This window comes from Anabrus simplex, chromosome 11 (assembly GCF_040414725.1).
Source record: "Anabrus simplex isolate iqAnaSimp1 chromosome 11, ASM4041472v1, whole genome shotgun sequence".
NCBI lineage: Eukaryota > Metazoa > Arthropoda > Insecta > Orthoptera > Tettigoniidae > Anabrus > Anabrus simplex.
In genome coordinates this window covers 70,111,623-70,132,153 of record NC_090275.1, presented here as the reverse complement: position 1 = coordinate 70,132,153, position 20,531 = coordinate 70,111,623, and the positions used below count along the sequence as shown (strand labels likewise).

Genomic DNA, 20,531 nt, shown 5'->3' with positions numbered 1-20,531 from the left:
CCTCTTGCCTTGTTTGCTCCCTACCAACCATACGTGAGTTGCACCCTCTGCTAACAAATAATCATGTCTCTACAGTACAAATCTCAGTTTTGAGTTATGTCTGCTACTGATAAAAATGTTTCTATTTGTAAGGAAAACAGATAGATTTTATTTTTAATTTCATGTTCATGTAGACCCTGCCAGTTGCACCAGCTGAGATCGAAGAGCTGCTACGAGCACATCCGGGTGTTGCTGAGGCTGCTGTTGTTGGTGTAAAGGATCCAGAAGCTGGTGAGGTGCCCAGAGCGTTTGTTGTACGTCGTCCTACTTTCTATCGCCTTACAGAACAAGAGTTACTTGATCTGATAGTACAGAAATTACCTCCCTACAAGAGACTGTCTGGAGGAGTTAAGTTTGTGGACTCCTTACCAAAGACCCCCACGGGTAATGTACAGAGATTTCATCTCAAAGAAAACTCAAATTAACTCTATACTTCTCAGTAATATACAGGCTGTCTCAGATGGACACTGAGCAGTAAAATAGATGGCCTACTCCTGCTCACTGGAGGGGCTTGAAAATCAAATATGATAGAAATGATAATAAGCTTTTGTGCTTTTGCCTTGACATGAAAACAAGGTGAAATTCTTTGTTTTGCAGACAACTTTGCTCTGTGTCTTCCAGAAGAAAATCTTGTCTGTTCACGAGGAAGTCTTCCTCATCCAAAAGCTTATTATCATGTCTACAATTACAGGCTGTGAAAGCAACATAAATTTTCAAATATAATGTTCAAAATAAACTTCGCCTTAATCTGCACACAGTGTGGCTCTCTTCATTCATTCGATCGATCAATCAATCGATCCATCCATCAATCGATCCATCAATCAATCATCCCTTTTCCAGCTCCAGCCAGGTTGGGATGTTAATGACACCTTTCTATCTTCCTTTATCCAACCAGGATGGCTGCTCTTCAACTGTTTTCCAATTCAGATTCCCTTTTTTTATGTTGTTCTTGATGAAGACCTGCCATCTTAGTATGGTCTTCCTTTTGTTATATTTTCTTCAGTCATAGCCTTCATGATCTGTTTCAGTATCCTTCCCTCTTCCATCATCTTGACATTTTCCTTCTGGTCGTCCTCATTTCTTACCCCATCCTTGCTGTCCTTCCTATCAGAAACCTTAAAAATTTAGTCTCACTGGCCTGGATTTTACTCTCCTGCCTGTTTTCATCAGTATCCAGACCTCTGCTGCATATGTCAGTTTGACACAATACAGTAATACATCTTATAAATCACCCCTGTACACTTTGTTTGTACTTCTTTCCTCCAGATCAAATTCCTCACTCTCTGGTACAATGCATTTCCCTGTTGGGTTCTTTTACTCATCTCTCTGTCCAATCCTGTATCACTTTGCTTTCCTAGTACTTAACAGCTTCTTACAGTACTTTTCCATTCTCTTCATTCCTTAATTACCTATATACTCACTGAATATGTCCAGTACTTTCTTTTCATTTGCTCCCTGCACCGCAATGTCATCTGCAAACAATAGCACAGTCGTCTCCCTGTCCCCATACTTTTCTTCTTTGTCTCCTTCAGAATTTCATCCATTGCCATTATGAACAACAATGGCGACAGCACACTGCCCTGTCTTAGTCCAGTTACATTTTGAAACCATTCTGCCCTACGCATAGGGCTATGGACATTGCTGCAGCAATTGTACGTTGTCCATATTGATAATTAGCTTTCCACTTCTTCACTACTTCATGTCTTCCCATACCTTTGCCCTGGGGATACTATCGTATACCTTTTCCAAATCAAGGAATATCTATGTCAAACATTGTTATAATTTATCTGCTCCACAAAGCCAGGAACAGGTGTAAATGAACCTCTTCAAATTTGTTCCATCCTGCAACATTTGCTGTTTGATTATTTGTTTCCATCTTGTATCTTTCTTGGCTCCATTTTGGAGATGTATTGCTCTGACTCCTGATGAGGGCAGGTTCCCTTGTTGTCTTCAAGAAAAATGTTCAAATTTTGAGGATTTGTCCATCATTAAAAAATATTTTAGCCCTGTTCAAGCATTTCTGCCAATGGACCTTACTTTGTTCAAAAGTTAACATTTAAAATCTATCCTCAAATGTTTGTAGTCTTATTCCCACAAATATTTCCGACTTTTCTCTATGGCGTAGTAGCTAGCGCATTTACATTGGGAACTGAAGGTTTTTAGTTGGTGTCTAACCGTGGTCAGCTCTTTTATTTTCTTCTTACTGATACATCCCTTATTTTCTTTTATTTTTTCAATAATTTATTTGCTGTGATCTTTTATGTTTTAGAGCTATTTGCAGTATTTTAAATCATTATTTGTCCATGTCGCTTGAATGTGTCATACGTTTTATTAGTTTGGAATTTAAATGCAGCATGGCCGGCGATGCTAAGGAATAAAACTTACAAATCTTTCAAGCGACAAGGACGAATGATAATTTAAAATATTGCAAATAGCTCTAAAACAAAAGAGACCACAGCAAATAAATTATTGAAAAAAATAAAATAAGTGATGTATCAGTAAAAGAAAAATGTTCTAACCAAAACCTTCGGTTCCCAACGCCAATGCGCTAGTGACTATGCCATGGAGACAAGTCAGAAATACATATGGGAATAAGACTACAAATATTTGAGGATAGATTTTAAACATTTAAACATTGGCAAAATTGCTCGAACAGGGCTAGAATATTTTTTAATGGGCAAATCCTCAGAATTTGAACATTTTTGTAGAAAATCACATGGCGACCTCCCCTTTTGAACTACTTCTCTGGTTTTTGATCATCCAATATGAAAGTTTTGTACTGTATTTCCTTCTTGATTCGATTTCTTTGCTAGATCTTCCTTACACTTCTGTTTTTCAGTTTCAACAATTCTTATGGTTTACAGTCTCCTCCCTCTGTAAGCAATTAGTTTCTCTTCTGTTACACTTGGGTTTCCTTGGATTCTTGGTCTGTACAGAACTCATCTTGCATGATTTCTGTGAAGGTTAGCTCTCCTTACACAATCATTCCACCATGCAGTTTCTTTGGGTTTTCTGAATTTGCTCTGCCGCCTGCAGACTTTCTCAGCTGTCTCAACTATTGTCACCTTAAATACGTCCCATTCTTCAGAGATAGAATTAACATCATTTTGGCAGCATTTAGCAATAAATTCTTCTCTTAAGATTGGTTTAGAAAGGTGCCATGATTTCATCCTTTGTGTTCTTTTATTTTGAACTCTATCTGGTCATTTCTTTCTCAATGTCTTCTATGTCAGTGTAAAATAAAAGGCAATAAGTTATATAATGTTGTTTTAAATACATTTTGTTAATGTAGTTCAGATACTGCATTGAACGTGTGAAGGAGTGGGAGCCTGTGGTTGTCAGTGTTGAAGAGAAGCTGTTACCACAAATCCTACTGTCTTTTATTCAGAATCAAATTTATGGTCCGCATTGAACTGCGAATTTATATCCACCTTTATTTAACTCCATATATGTTATTCCACCTTGTGAAACATCCATCGTCCTTCAAGATTCCAGAAGCAGAAGAGCTTTCTCCTAGTATCCTACTTCGCATCGTCTATTAATTCTAGTTTATAAACATCTTGAGAAGACAATGTCACGATTCTTTATTTTCAATTGATCTCTGAATGAACAACATTATCGCTTAAGAACCAAGTTTTTTCGATTTCCTTTTGCACAATTTATACGACGCACGGGACTTTTTTAAGGATCTCTATTTTTTAACATAATATAGCGCTTCTCTGGTTTCCTAAGCCTCCACGCGCAACAATTGCCTTGTTCCAAAAAACTGAAGAGCCTTTCCAACATCCATGTATTTTGACATCTATCAATTCCTTATAAAATACGACGTAATCTTCTTCGAATATACAACAGCTAAGAAGAAGCCAGCATTCAACCTACTATTCTTCTTTATACATCATTTAGTGCACAGTGGACTTTTATAATATACGGCGCACCGAACTTTACATAACTTCCGCTCAGTGCTTCGTCAATTGGAAGAGTTATTATTTTTAATATATCACTACTCAATTTCCCACATGGTATGTACCTTTAAAAAGACTGTACTTGTGTTTACATTGTTTATGTTTTCTTCGATATTTACGCTTTAATTTACTTCAGGCTGATGATGACCTATTACTAGGTCGAAACTAGTCCCTATGTAATTTTCATTTTGTATTGAAAAGGTGGACCAATAATAATATATTATTTTACTCTATTGTAATCACAGTCAATACGGATCTATCATAATGAAACTTATTTCTTTTAATGTACAATATTAGTTTTATTTCAGTGGGTTTAATAACCTTTAACTTAAAAATGGCATCATAATATCAAAGGGAACTCGTTGAAAATTTGCCGGGAATACACATTCCATGCGTCTCTACAATACGACGATCCACCAGGAAAATATTCTTGCTTACTATAAAACTATTACTTTTGCTCAGCTTAGGTTATAACTGGCTGCCGCTACATGCACGTCTCACTTGCCGGATTCGGCCAACTTCAGTGGCTAGCGATGTATAGGCCTTAATCGCAGACTTTGAAAGTCAACGAACTAGTTTATTGCGCCGCGGTATGGCAATTCCGCCCTTGCATTTTTGTGCACATACCTCACAATTTCATCTTCCACTTCTTTAAAGCTTTCTTGTTGTGGGCCACTGAATGCATTTTTTTGTGCAGTACGCATTTTTACGCTATGTTTGTCTTCATGCCAACACTGAATATTGGCTTTAGTTAGGCCTATACTTTATTTTTTTGCGGTTGCACAATTATTATACATTTCCGAGTGTTTAATAGCCATTAACTTAAAATTGGCATCATAACATCGATGAGAACCCATTTAAAATTTGCCGGCAATACCTGTTCCACGTATCTTTACAATACGACGATCCATCACGAAAATATTCCTGCTGTCTATTAAACTTAATTTTGCTAAGCGTCAGGTATAGCAGACACGTTATAACTCTGCTACTGAGTAGCCGTGGCCTTTCTAAGAGTTCGAAGACTCGTTTGTTTTGATGCCATTCTGTAGATTTGAGAAATGTTTTTGTAGATGATAATAGAATGCCATTCTCTCTTCACTATTTCCCGAGATCCAGTGACGTTACACATAGGCACTGTAAAACCGGTCTTCGCGGCCAGCTATGTATGATAAAGAGGTGATCGTTTATTGTCAATGAGTTTTTTGTGGGCGCGCAGGAAGGGGGTTGTAAAGAAACAGCGTGGTTACTGTGGTATTTGCCAGTGGTGTTCATTACTATCAGGCTGTGAATGCAAAATGACCCTTGATTTTTCACACAAGATTCTGAGACAAAATGTCTTGGATTTGGAGAAATACAGTATCACTCCAGAGGCTTCTGTGGCAACATTTCAGTTTTCTTCTTCAAATAGCATCACCTAACCTAACTGTACATGTATCATGAAAACCTATTTGAAACGCATGTAGAGAAAGGATAACCTCCTCACTAAAAAATGACATGTGATAAGCTTTGCGAAATTTAACTAGACGCAAGAAAATATAAACTATCCTCTGAAATCAGTGATGTACCCTGCCATATCTTGAGGTGTATCACATTCTTATTGAATTTCAGTATACGGTATACCATTAAAATGAAGAGATCATTTACTTCAGCCTTTATTTTTAACGAGTTAACAACTGCTATCGGCCACGTTATTTATGCATTTATTACGAAAACGTGTTATCCTCTTTAATTTCGAATTTTCTTTAGAGAACAGCAGTCGACAAGTATTACCAATCGACTCCAACATCGCCTTCGAATGTTGACGAGAGAGCTCGCAAATGCACATGGCGCGAAAACTATACCGAACTGAAGATTGATCGCATTTTGTGGCAAACGTTTCAGTTTTGTTAATCAAATAGCGTCACCTATCCTAATTTAACTGTACTATATGTATGATGAAAACATACTTGAAGAGCCAGTAGAGAAATTATAACCTTCTCACTATAAATTTATATGATAATAGCCTTTCCGTAACTTAACGGACGCGAGAAAATCTAAAGTAACCTCGTAATCAATGACGCACTCTGCCATATCTTGAGGTGTAGGCCTATCCCATTCTTATTTAATTGCGGTATTTAGCTTTAAAATCAAGCGATCGTTTATTAAGCGTTCATCTTTAACGAGTTAACGCTTATCGGACATGTTATTTATGCATTTGTTATGAAAACATGTTCTCCTCTTTCATTTTCCTTCTGGAAGAACAGTTGACAGGTATTACTAATCGACTTCGACAATGCTTATTGCAAGTTGTCCACTTCATGACCGTATCGATGAGTATAATCAACAAGTATAATTAAAGAACCACCTAATCGATACTTTATTTTTTTGCGTTGGGCAAAATTAAATATACATTATCACTCACAGAACATGTTTTGACCACTTAGTGGTCATCATCAGCTGTATAAGGAAAACTTAGATGAAAAATATTGGACAATAAGCACAACACAGCAAATATTTTTTCCATAACCTAAAGATTAACGCTTGTGCTTATTGTCCAATATTTTTCATCTAAGTTTTCCTTATACAGCTGATGATGACCACTAAGTGGTCGAAACATGTTCTGTGAGTGATAATGTATATTTAATTTTGCCCAACGCAAAAAAATAAAGTATCCATTAGGTGGTTCTTTAATTATACTCGTTGATTTGACAATGCCTTCGAATGTCAACGACAGAGCTCGCTATTGGGCATAGCGAGAAAACGATACCGAAAATGATTGATCACATGCAGTATGACTGGGTGCATAAATATCGGCAGCGGAAAAAATCGAGCGCGCATAATCGCTCGTAATAACGGATGCGTCAGTGATAGGGCTCTCGCTGTAACCGAAGGATAATACACAGTTTAATATAGGAATTTTGAAGGGACAGACAAAAATTGTCGTTATAACGGGGTTCTCGTTATATGCCGTACTCGCTATAGCGTACTGTACATTAACAATATTTAAGTAAAACAAAAATATGTAATATTGTAAGTGTTATCATCTGCCATTCATTAATCATTGCCCCAGAGGAGTGTGACAGATTTCAGCAGCCGGCGCAATTCCTATCCTCGCCACTAGATGGGAGCTTCATTAATTCCATTCCTGACCCGGTTGAATGACCGGAAACAGGCTGTGGATTTTCATTTCTTTCATTCATGTAAGTGTTATCTTTGAGTTGTCGTGCACAACACGTGCTTACCATGATTTACCTACCGACAGAGATGACCTCATAAAGAGAATTCAAGCAGCAAATGCAACTATCTGGAATGTTGCAGAGGTTGCGAGAAGGGCTAACAAGGAGAGTCACACTGTGTGCACAGCAGGACAGACCTTATTTTGAACATCTTATTTGAGTTTCCAGTATATTGTAATTCAAACCCTTGCAGTGTGGTAGTGTAGACCGCAGATTCTACTGTTAACTATCTACCTGAAACACCTGGTACAGAGAAGAAATACTCAGCGGAATGAAATCATTGGAAGGAAATGGAAAGAAATATTGTGAATTTCTCTCTTTGGTATGGTTTTACTAACTGTGAAGTGAAAAAGCATATGTAACTGAATTATTCTGACTTACTTTAAAAAAATTGTTACCTTGCTAGATTACATTTTGCTATTAAAATAGCTATCAGCAGCAAATGACTCCTGGCAAAGATTTAGTTGAAGTCTGATTTTGTTATTACAAATGATAGGCCAGGGACCCAATATTCGATTTCCAGCCGGGTTGGGGATTTTAATTGTGGCTGATTAATTCTTCTGGATAGGGGGCTAGGTGTTTGTGCTTGTCCCAATATTTTCTTCCAGACAACACATTACACTACCAACCACCACAGAAACATGCAATATTGATTATATCCCTCCGTATAGGGTTGGTATCAGGAAGGGCATCCTGCCGTAAAACAGGGTCAAATCTACATGCGCGACACAATGTGCACTCGCAACCCCACAACTGTGGGAGAAGAAGAAGAAGACCAGGGACCCAATGAAAGTTTGTGACTCTTACTTTTAACTGTATTAATGCAAGATGGGTGCTAATATCTCGTTATTGTAACTTTCTGCTGTGCTGTTATTACTTATTAGTTCTTGTACCTGTTGTCGACTGGTTAGTTTTTTTACAATTGCAGTTGAAATGTCACCTAGTGAAAAAGAGTAGTAGCAGAAAAGACTAAAGCAAGCACATGTCAATTAACAGTGGTCAGTTGTTATTGTTGATCATAAGGTTTTAGAAAATTGTAAATCATCATAGTTGTGTACTTGATTGTGTCCAATTTATTTGATACCCAGTGACATTGTGGTGATAATGTTATTGTGTACTAATTTTCATCCTAATCGATCCATCTGCACAGCATTTGCCAGTCCTTTTTTTTTTTTTTTTTTTTTTTTTTTAGAAAACTGAATGTAAAATTCATTTACTGGGCTGATTTTCTTGCCCATTATTTTGATTTTCATTTTGTGGATAAAACATGCATAAGTTCAGCAAATATTTTACATGTTAATGACTACCACTTTAAAATGATTACAGTAGAGTCTCGATTATCTGACCTAAACGGGACCTGTCGGATCAGCAAAAATGTCGGATAATACAGAATTACTTTGAAAATTAACTAAAACAAACAGGAAGGCCGTACTGTATTACTAAAACAATAACATGTTTTACAGCACTCTATTTATTGAATTATCAGTTCAATTGTACAGTACATGCAGTATTGAACGAAAACATTCCAAGTATCCTACGAAAAGAAACTTGCCAACAATCGAAGATGAAAGGAGTTTTCGCCGATATTTCCTCTTCAGTGTTTCCAGCACACCTTGGTCCACTGGCTGGCATAATGACGTCACGTTAGGAGGGAGGAACATGAATTTTATGTCACCACTTCTAAGTTGCTGTTCATTTGTGTGTGATGGAGCGTTGTCTAGTTGAAGAAGAGGTTTTCTAGGGAGAGTGTTTGAATCTAGAAATTTTTCTACGTCTGGAACAAACTGAATGGAAATTCTAAGTTCCCATGGAGGGAATTAGATTCTTTTCCACCAATAGAGCATATCAAAAATCAGATCAAAAATTAGATGGATGGCTTTTCCGGCGTTTGCTCTATTAACCAGCGTTTCGTCTTAGGTCTGACACCAGACTCTTCAGAGTGGGATGTGTCAGACCCTACCCACTGACGCTGGGGTGTATGCAGGTGAACAAACAAACAAACGTAAGGTATTTCATTCCCGCCGCGAGCGCGGCGGGCGGGCCATCAGCCGAACTAGCGGCTCTTAGGCCTTGCGAATCAAACTAAGGGAGAATGAGAGTAACAAGATATGGCAAGTATGTTTTGCACATACGTAAAATAAAATGTAGAATGTCCCAGCGCAAAATACAAAATAAAGAGAAAATAAACTAGACACAACGACAAAAATAATCACAAATGCTGTGGAGGAATAGTGAGGGGGTTCGAAAAGTAGGCATAAGTAGAAGGACAGGGGTAGTATTGAAGAAGGAGGTAATACAGATTAGTCGTGATATTGGTAAGGGAAGTGGCCAGGAGACGAAGAAGTTCTAGGATTGAGAGTGGCGGAAGGCTGAATTGAGACTGGGGAACTGGGGGAGGGATGGGTGGCGGCGGGGGGATGGGTGGCGACGAGGGCGAGGGGGAAGGAGGAGACGTGTAACGAGTAGATCCAGCAAGCCGCGGGGGGGAGCGAGAACGCTCCACCCGATGGAGACGTCCTCGAAAACGGACGCCGGTGGTAAGAAGACGGTCGACATCAGCAGGGGAGGCGAGGCGAAGGCGTACCATAAACGTCGGGCCATCAGTGTTGATGATGCGAAATACCCGTCGGACAGGGACTCCCTCCTGTTGTAGTTCCTGAAGGATATCCTGGTCCAAAACGTCGGGTGCAATCCCACGGACGACACAGCTTGGTGGGACAGACGGCGGAGAAGTTGACGTAGAACGGTCGGCAGGAGCTGCGAGAGTATCATCCAGGTGAGTTGCAGGTGACGATTGAAATGTAGAAATGGTTGTAGTGCAGGAGGTCGGGGGGGTGGACATGATAGGGGTGGGGTGACTGTACGTAACGGTGGAGGGAGAAGTAGACGGAACACAGGAAGGGACGGAGGTTGTGATGGTAGTGGCGACAGTGGTGACAGGAGGAGTGGTGGACACAGGAGAATAAACGGTGGTTGTGGGAGGCTGCGCTAGGGAGGGAAACTTAGTTAAGAAATCAGGATCGGAGGCGAGTTGCTCAAGAATATGGACCGGAGTAGGAAGAACGGTATGGTCAGAATAAAGGAGGTATAAATAGCCCGAGCGGAGAGCGCTATGCGCACAGGCTGAGGAACTGAAGAACACCACGATGTCCGGTGAAGGTTGTCCCGAGGAGGCATCTTGAAGTCGCAAGACCACAGAAGTAGGAGTATTGTTATCACACAGCCAGTGGCGAATTTGAGCCGGAGTATAATGAGTGTCCACATTTTTAACCAGACAGGAGTTAGACAGCATGATGAGGGAAGGCGACAGCCAACGAGGCGTCTGCCCATGTGATTATTCTTGGGCCGACTGAGCCGCAGCAAGAAAGAGCGCCACCCAGCCGAAAAAATGCGTGGACATACGAAGACAGAGAGATGGAAAGTCCTGCGCAGGTGAACTTATCAGAAGCTTATTTATGAAGCATACAAGCTTCTGATAAGTTCACCTGCATACACCCCAGCGTCAGTGGGTAGGGTCTGACACATCCCACTCTGAAGAGTCTGGTGTCAGACCTAAGACGAAACGCTGGTTAATAGAGCAAACGCCGGAAAAGCCATCCATCTAATTTTTGATCTGATTTTTTATATGCTCTATTGGTGGAAAATAATCTAATTCCCTCCATGGGAACTTAGAATTTCCATTTGGAATTGCTAGGCGGGCATTAATTCCATTGTGGAGTTTTATCTCCCGTATGCAGTTATCAGACTGTGCTTCATAAATAAGCTTCTGATAAGTTCACCTGCATACACCCCAGTGTCAGTGGGTAGGGTCTGACACATCCCACTCTGAAGAGTCTGGTGTCAGACCTAAGACGAAACGCTGGTTAGCCATCCATCTAATTTTTGATCTGGAACAAACTGTGTAACAAAACAGTCTTTAAAGATGTCAGCAGACATCCAGGCAGCCTTCTGATTTGTGTAATGGACTGGAAGAGTGTTAACAGAAATATTTTTAAATGCCCTAGGCTTCTTTGCTTTACCAATCATAAGCAATTATCCTTCTAAGTACCCAGTAACATTACTCCAGGCAAGAACAGTAAATCTTTCCTTACTATGCTTGTAGCCACGTGCAGACGTCTCGGCTTGGGCTGTAAGAGTTTTTGATGGCAGCATCTTGAAATTTCACCCAGTCTCAAAAATCTGATAACCGGTTAATCCTCCAGCAAGTATTATTACTTGACATTCCTTTTTAAATTTCACAAGCTCATTGGATTTAACTGACAGTTTTTCTCCACAGATATTAATAATAATAATAATAATAATAATAATGTTATTTGTTTTACGTCCCACTAACTACTTTTTAAGGTCTTCGGAGACGCTGAGGTGCCGGAATTTAGTCCCGCAGGAGTTCTTTTAGTGCCAGTAAATCTACCGACACGGGGCTGTCGTATTTGAGCACCTTCAAATACCACCGGACTGAGCCAGGATCGTCCACAGATATTAAGCTGCCTAATGCCGTACCAATTTTTCCATCGATGAAGCCACACAGCACTGGCAGTAAATTTAGCGTTCCCTTCATTAAATTCCTTCTGGAAATACACCGCCTTTTCTTGCAGAATGGGGCCAGATATTGGCAGGTCCTTTAGTCTCCACCAAAAGTTCAAAATTAAGGCTACCAGTGTCGGATAACATGGAATGTCAGATAAGCGAAGGTCGGTTGAGCGAGACTCTACTGTAATTATGAAAAGTCTGTACAGGCCTGTATTTGAACAGAATACCTGAGATATAGCCATACCATATTTTGCATGTAATTACATAAATAATAATATATATTTCCAGTCATTATTTTGAAATAAAACAGTTAATCATGTGACAATTTCCTCTCAGAAAATTTGCACAAAATTTCATAAAATTCTGCGTTGTGGTTGGGATGTAATATTGTTTCAGAATGTGGACAGACAGACATCATTTCGTCTTTATTTGTATAACATTGTATGTAGAGGGTGGTCGGAAAGGACGTGAACCAGGTATATGAGCGTTAGTGCGTTGGTCATGCTGATAAATAACTTGAAAGAAATAATTCGATATCTCGCATCGTTGTCATTTTATCAGCTGCTCAAGTTAGCCAATCAAATCACTTTGCGGGCAAATTCAAATGCGCTTTGCGCGACACTGCTGCTAAATCTGTACGTGACTTGAGAACAGATTGAGAGCCATGCCGAGAAATCATCAAACACAAAAACACCATTGGTTTCAGCCGATGTCACTGTAGCGTGCTTGCTTCGGTACGATCCTTTCAGCTCAGAGGTCTATATTCAAACCCCTCCCCTGGTAGATTTCTATTCTTCCACTGGTGCGCTCATGCCAGTCTTAAGTTACCTATAGATTTAGCAACACTGCCTCGAAAAGCCCACATGAATTTGCCCATGCTAACTTCAGCAGCTGATAAAATTACAATGGTGTAAGATATCGAATTATTTCTTTCAAATTATTTATCAACAAAACCAACCCTCTAACGCTGCTCTACCTGGTTCACGTTGTTTCTGACCCTGTATATCTCATCATTGTAATTCATTTCCCTCATCTAGCGCTTGCCAGGTTGGGATGTTTAAGGCGCTTCTCCACCTTCCTCTATCCAACCACCATTGTTGCTCCTTACCTGTGTTCCAATCCACGTTTCTTATAATCATACTATTTTTGATCGTTTTTCAACCTCCCTAGTCGGGCTCTCCCTCTTGCCCTCCCTCTGTCTATCTAGATTTCCATCATCCACTTCGGCACTCTTCCCTCTTCCACCCTCTTAACATGTCCAAACCAACTAAGTTTATCCCTCTCCGTTCTGTTGAGAAGCTATTCTACTCCAATTTTCTTGATGTTCTTCTTTGTTACTCTTCATTTTATGAGTCTTATGGCTCAATATTTTCGGATTTTTTTTTGTTTGGTTATAGTTGATCTCGCCAACAACTCCAATATAGTGGAACTTTGATTCTCCATTTTTAGAGGGCCCGTGGAAAAAAAAAACAACGTACAACATGGGGAAAATATCTGGGAAAATGAGACGAAGTCTGTCATAGAGCATTGGCACTGCCGGTGGCTCCAAGTAACCTACGCAGTGGCCTCCAGGATATGCACTAGCCATGCGTCATGGTGGGTGTGCCATTTACCAACTGAGGAGCCCAACTTGGCAGACTGGGGCAAAACGCTGGCAACTAGGAATGAGTTAGCTGGAAAATCTATAATGTCCAATAACGGACCAACTGTATTGGTATTAACGAATGAACCATCAACAGTTTGGCTAAACATCACAAAAAAGAAATATGTATACTTATAAACTTACAAACAACCCTAAACCAAACCAAACTAACAGCCCCAATGGGCCTTCCGCCTACCAAGCGACCGCTGCTAGGTCAGAAGGCCTGCAGATTACGAGGTGATGCATGGTCAGTGTGACAAATCCTCTCACCCGTTATTTCTGGCTCTCTTGACCGGGGTCACCATGTCACCATTGAATAGCGCCTCAATTAAAGGTAATCGTAGAATGAGTGAATCTGGAACCAGTCCTCATATCCAGGTAAAAATGCCTGACCTGGCCGGGAATCGAACCTGGGCCCTCCGGATGAGAGGCAGGCAAGTTCAACCATGGGGCCAGCTTCAAAAATTAATTACCGGTACGCCACTTACAAATTTTGAAACTTTACATTCAGTATTACCAGGGAAACTTCATCAGTTTCCTCTGAAAACTTCTTTCAGTTCAGCAACTTTGATCAGTCAAACTGTTTGGAAAACCTAATAATACCAAGCCAAACAACAGTCGACTACAAGTAGTTTTTAATTCTCTAATAAAATAAAGCACAGTGGATACAAATGCGCCCAACATGATGGCGATATCCTTTTTTTAAAAATTTTCCAATGTAATCTGGTCACCAGTATACTGTTTGTAGTCAGTCTATGGAAATCTTGTACCATGTAAATTAGGCCTACATAGACTTTTAAAGGTTGTGTTGAACTCAAGAATATGGTTTCGAATGTAAGTATCGATTCTCAAGTTCTGGAATGCATTATATTCAATTCTGCCCATCACTAATCACAATCAAATTGTTAAGGGAAAAAAATATCATCAAAACTTCTGAAATTATGGTTATTCACGACCTTGAGCTCAGCTGGAAAGCGTGCTCACTGTACAAGTCAGTACACGTGCAAAATGGTACAAAGTTTTTAAATGTAACACGTGCAGATAAAACAACTGAAGTTTTTATAGCATTTTAACATTTAAAAACATTAAATTCCCAGTTTTATATTAGGATCAGAACAGTAAGAGGCAATCCCAAAACCTCCCATGGCTTTATGTACCGGTATGTAAGGTACAGCATCTGTTGTGGTCTCGATAGCATACTCGTATACGATAATAGTAAAATACTAAATTTGTGTTACTGGTACTTAAGAAGGAGCAGTTTCTATTCCTGCCTAAAGTTCAGTGACTACACAGTGCCCTGAGGGAAATGCCGAAAACCTGTGTGGCGATACACTCAAAAAAAATAAATAAATAAACATGTAACCCTGGACATAATGTAGACGTTTTGCAAGTACGAACATTTGACTGAACTCGTTCCGTCTTCAAGTAGAGTTGTCTCCTTTCAATTGTTGTGGACACTCTCTGCTTTATGATTTTGATTCTCTAAACCAGAGCCTCTCAAACGCCCAAAATCTCACGTGTGCAAACAGCGGCGCAGAGTTCCTGTGCACAGTGCATCGGTCCCACTTGGCTCGGCTCAGATCAACGCTTCGTCTCTGGGCTACTCGGCTAAGCTCGGCTCAACTCAGCTCGGATTTGGAGCGCCATGGAGCATGTGAGGAAGAGGAAGACAGGGGAAGCGAGCGTGACAGGCGTGGGGAAAGAGAGAGGCAGCGCTATTGCTCCAAATCGAGTAGTAGGGGTCTGCACTCTGGTCAACCAAGCGAGGTCGTCTTTTGCATAGTGCATGCACCAGGCGCATGCACCTTGAGAGGCCCTGCTCTAAACAGTACCACCCAAATGCGATATTAAGATGGTCCCTTATGCCAGTCGCTTTTCCAATACAATACTTTCTCAAATTACCGCAATGACAGGACGTTAACTCCAGATCCGTAAGTATGTTGTAGCTGTCCTTTCGTGAGATACAGTTTCTTGAAAACTGCGTGATCGAGCATTTAGCGTTGATGGGACTGAAATTTCTGGACGGTTGATATAGGAAATCGTTTCTTCGAGGAACGGATAATGCAGGATTTTTAAAATGTGATTTAATTAGTATGCTCGCGGGACCACATAATTTGAACGAATAATATGGGAAAACATAGTTTCCAGGAACGTATAATCGAGGTTCTACTGTATTGTAAAGTCGAGATGAACAACATTGACTTAAGATAAATCACTTAAGTCCGTATTTACTGATTTTCTTGTTAGAAATGATGTACAAAATAATGCTTCAGAGCACAGCACTATAAAAGTCAGCAATCAAAGCTGTATTTATTACACAAAATACATTTTGATACAAGGGTAATGTAATTGTACCATAGCTTGATTAGATGTTCAGAGATCAATATTTTGTTCAGCCATTTTGAGTAGCACTAGTTGCTGTCATGTGGTGTGACAGAGGAAGAGATGTCTGGGATATGTCAGTCTGTGTGCTGGAGTCATGGGTTGTCTGTGGATGTTTTTTTTACTAGGTTCTTAATGTTCTGGTAACACATTCAGATCTTTGGTGATGATTAGATACTAAAGGGGTAGGGCTGGAAAGGAAGTGCCAAAGGCTTTTAGTATCAAACACCCCAACATTTATCTGGTGTGGAAATGGTAAACCATGCAAAATATTTCAAATTGAAAGTCATCTTACAGCTACCTTACATGATCTGTATCCCATCTGATACTTACTTGGTCTGTGCATTTTTCTTTGAGATGCTGGATAACATATTAATTTATTGTGTTTGTTGTTGGTACTTTCCATACTTATGTCAAATAAAAATATATTTCCAGAAATATCCATCTCTGAGCAAGAAACAAAAATACCATGGGTAATTGTATAGTCTGCCCTGTCAATGTTTATTATAAAAGTCTTTATACACTTAATACTCGAACATGTTTCGAAACATATCCACTTTCTTTGTCACTGAGCTTCACATGTATAAAATAAAAATTTCTCTATTCTAAGATCATCTTAATCTAACTTAGAATTGAAACATTAAAATATAGAATACTGTTGTATTAACTACACACTAAAAGACTTTCTTTACGACGCTTCTCTGTCATAATATTTGTCCTTCTTAATATGGACTCATTTAAAACTTTTTATTGGACTGTTGTTGTATCCTTATCCTTGCTTATATTAAAATATATCTAAGATGTTCTTGTTAAATCTTCTTTCTTGCCATAAGTTTATCATGCCCTTTTAAGTAGTGTCTGGTTGATTAGGCTCGTCATCTAATGTTTACATATGTCAACAGAGCGTCTCAAGTACCCCGCCTTGTACTTGATTGGGTGTCTGGAAGATGTTGTTCTTAATGTTGCTCTCCAGCCTGGCACTCGTTACTGATTAGTGCCGGTCTACTGCGGTACAAGCTACTAGCAGTCATAGTAGCTAGAATAGAGAAATTTTGATTTTATATATGTGAAGCTCACTGATGAAGAAAGTGGATGTCTTTTGAAACATGTACAAGTATTAAGTGTAAGTTATAAAGACTTTTATAATAAATTTTGACAGGGTGGTGGCAGAAGTGAAATAAGCTCGCATGTCTACATCTATACCTACAGTATACATACGGTGAGCTCATACAATGAATCCTAGAAGATCAATTGCTATTATCGCATAAATTACACCTTAAGTACCGAAGGCTTCCTTTTTCCCCACTTCATTGGCTAATAATATGTGAAACTATTCCAAAACCTGGAAGAATTAAAGTATATACTTCTGGATGGACTATATGACTACCTGTGGTATTTTTAATGAACTTTGTCAATACAGACCAATCAGAGGTGCAAAATGGTCAAATTCATAGGTAACAAAGATTCATCTCTCTTCATACCCGATCCTATAGGGAAACGGGACAAGGGTTGACATGCTATACATACTTGGCTTTTATATTGGAATTCTGCCATCTTTGTGAAAAGGAAAGAGTGCTGAGATGAAGGCTTGAATACAAAGAGAACCAAATATGTTATTATCTCCATTTATAATATAACTACATTATATCTGGTGCCAAATCCCCAATCATGTGGAGAAATACACATTTCTTAGCCACTTTCAAAGGATTTAATGTCAAGAAGCCTCGTTTGGTAAACAGATGAAAATATTACTAGGCACTTGGGAGACATCACGAGGTAACTACTGCAGCCATCATAAATGCAAGATAAGTATGTAAGATAAATAGGCTATTTTTGTTGTAATCTGATTTAATTGTGTTCTGTGTAGAATGTTAAGTATGTGGTTGACAAAAAAAGTAATCATGTATATGGTAAGAGACCGTCTTGTCTGTCACTAATGGCAATAAATACAAGAACTATTTTTTAAGTAAGAACCGTTTTGCAATAAAATAAAAACTAGCAAATATTTTCGGGCTATTAATGTTTCATTTTATTCTAGACACATTCAGATACTTTCTACATAGTCTCTACTTTTGTTCAAACATTTATCATTTCATGAGATAAGCTTTCGTAAACCCTCATGTTAGAAGTCTGATGCCTACAATGGGAGCCATGTCTGAATCATTGTTTTCACTTCCTCATTGGTATGGAAATACTTGCCAGCACGGAACTATTTCAGATGAAGGAAGAGATGGCAGTCACCAGGCGCAAGGACAGAGTTATATGGGAGGGTGGTGGGGAGTTAATTGCTACCAGCCAAATTATTCAATGTGAGCCTACATTCGAACTGCAGAGTGAGATATTGCATTATCATGAAGCAACAACACTCTGGCAGACGGAAGACCATGGTGTTTATTCTGAATTGTGCAGCAATGATTCTTTAAGGCAGTACAATATGCACTTGCATTGATTGTTGTCTGTGTTGGAATGAAGTCCACTAACATATTATTTAAATAAAATTGAGAACCTTCCACCTTTCAATGTATTTATTACGTTGTCAAAGAATGACACTTGTTTATAAGGACATGTTTTGTTTCTTAATATGAGACATCTTCAGCTTAGTAGTGCATAAAAATGACAAAAAAACCCACATTAATTAATAAATTGATGAAACGTCTGTAAAGAAAGCATGTTATATGTCATGGTTGTCTTCTTCTTCTTTTTCATGAGAAGAAAACACTAAGACTGTAAATTATATCATTTTCACTGGCGAGTGATTAAAAGTCTTTAAAACAACATTAAGCCATGTACTATGTGTATTTTCTATCTTGAAAGGTAAATATAAAACAGGGGAAACTCCTCTCGATTATAAACTGATTATAAATACAAAATTTCTAGATGTTGTATCTCTGGTATATTAGATGTTATGGGAGTCTAAAAGGAAAGAAAATAATGAAGTTCATCAATTGTCCACTAACAGAACATTACATCTGTACCAAAACACAGCCTGCTTCTATTTCACTTTCGCTGGATATGATGTGGTCACCTGGTACACCCATGTCTCCTCCCCACTGACAATGTGGTCCAATAACGCATCACCATCCTATTCATTTTGTGTTCCTTGGTCAACATCTTTGGAGACCACCTCCTGCACAACTTTCTGTAATCCAACTTCACTGACCCAATTTTGTAGAGAACTGACCTTGGAATATCTGGAAAGTGGAGTGACAGAGAGGATATTGTGAACCGTCTGCTTGCATGAAGGGTGGTGTCAACCTCATGCACTGTCATCACTGATCAGAGATGGCTGACCAGAGTGTGAGTTATTGTGAACATTCTCCTGAATGTCCTTGAATACTGGTAATATTACCGACTTACGGACGTTTCCATCATTCATACCATTGGGGCCATACACTTCAACAAATTTGGTGATGAATCTCTGCTGGTGGCACATTCCTTGCTGTCAGGAGCAGGATAATTTACTGTATCTCACATGTATTCATTCATCTTAACGAGTTCCAATGCACTCTACGAAGCAACAGCACAGTACCAATGTGGCAAAAACCATGTGTTTGTGGTTAAGGGAAGCCAGACGTCACTGTGTACACATGAAAGAATGAACAGGTAGGATTTTTAAAGATACAAACAACCAGTCCTTAATTAAAAATGGCCTTTGTATTTTATTGTTTTAACCAGATGTGTCTGTTATATCTGCTGTTCTCCTCATATCTGTAAACAGTAGTTTCTAAGTTAAATAAAACTGAACAGATATTTCAAATATCTCTCCATCTTGTTTTCTTAAGAGAATATTTGTTATTCATTTGCTATTCAATATAAACAAACCCAACGGTGCAACAGCCCCAAAAGGCCTCGGCCTACCAAGCGACCGCAGCTCAGCCCGAAGGCCTATAGATCACAAGGTGTCGTGTGGCCAGCACTACGATTTCTCTTGGCTGTTATTCTTGGTTTTCTAGACCAGGACTGCTATCTCACCGTCAGATAGCTCCTCAATTGTAAATACCCCACTGTCGGCAGCCCTGAAGATGGTTTTCCGTGGTTTCCCATTTTCACACCAGGCAAATGCTGGGGCTGTACCTTAATTAAGGCCACGGCCGCTTCCTTCCCACTCCTAGCCCTTCCCTGTCCCATCGTCGCCATAAGACCTATCTGTGTCGGTGCGACGTAAAGCAAATAACAAAAAAAAAATTTTAAATACGTACCGTAGGCGTAGTGGACCTCAAACCAGCCCTCAGGTCCAGGTACAAATTCCTGATCTGATTGGGAATGAAACTTGGGGCCTCCGGGTTAGAGGCAGGCACGCTACCCCTACACTATGGGAGCTGGCTGCTATTCCATATAGTTTGGTATAAATTTTCTTGTTGTACGTGTACTTGTTACTGACCTTCTTATATTAGTCTTAGTTAAAATTTCCTTTTTTTTATATCCTTTGAAGTAGAATCTAAAAAGGTTAATGACAAAAATCACAATTCTGGTACTTCTTAGATTTTTTCTGGGAAGAAAGAAAAAAGGCTTGAGTGTAAAATGAGGAACTGTTTTAAGGTTAAACAGCAGTCTTATATATGCGTGCCAAGTGCAGCAGCTGTCTGGCTTCAGTTGAACCTGTGTGTTGGAATATAAACCAGCATGTCACACAGTTATGAGTCACTCCCTTGGTTTCATCCACCTAAGAAGTTATTGTTTACATTTATATCTCCATTGCAAGGAAACAAGAATTTCAATACGAGGAAGTGTAAAAAGAATACAAAAAAAAAAAAAAAAAAA

The 20,531-nt window shown here is 39.2% G+C and overlaps 1 protein-coding gene across 2 annotated transcripts in view; it reads left to right on the top strand.

Annotated features, from left to right (window-relative positions):
* The window catches only part of LOC136883249 (uncharacterized), a 129,019-nt gene extending 125,675 nt beyond the window's left edge, over window positions 1–3,344 (top strand). For both annotated transcript variants that reach the window (XM_067155460.2, XM_067155459.2), the window contains exon 10: window positions 174–3,344. In XM_067155460.2, the coding sequence (XP_067011561.2) occupies window positions 174–464 (291 nt within the window). In that variant the 3' untranslated portion in view covers window positions 465–3,344. The remainder of the gene's footprint in view (window positions 1–173) is intronic.
* Window positions 3,345–20,531: the final 17,187 nt, after the last annotated feature.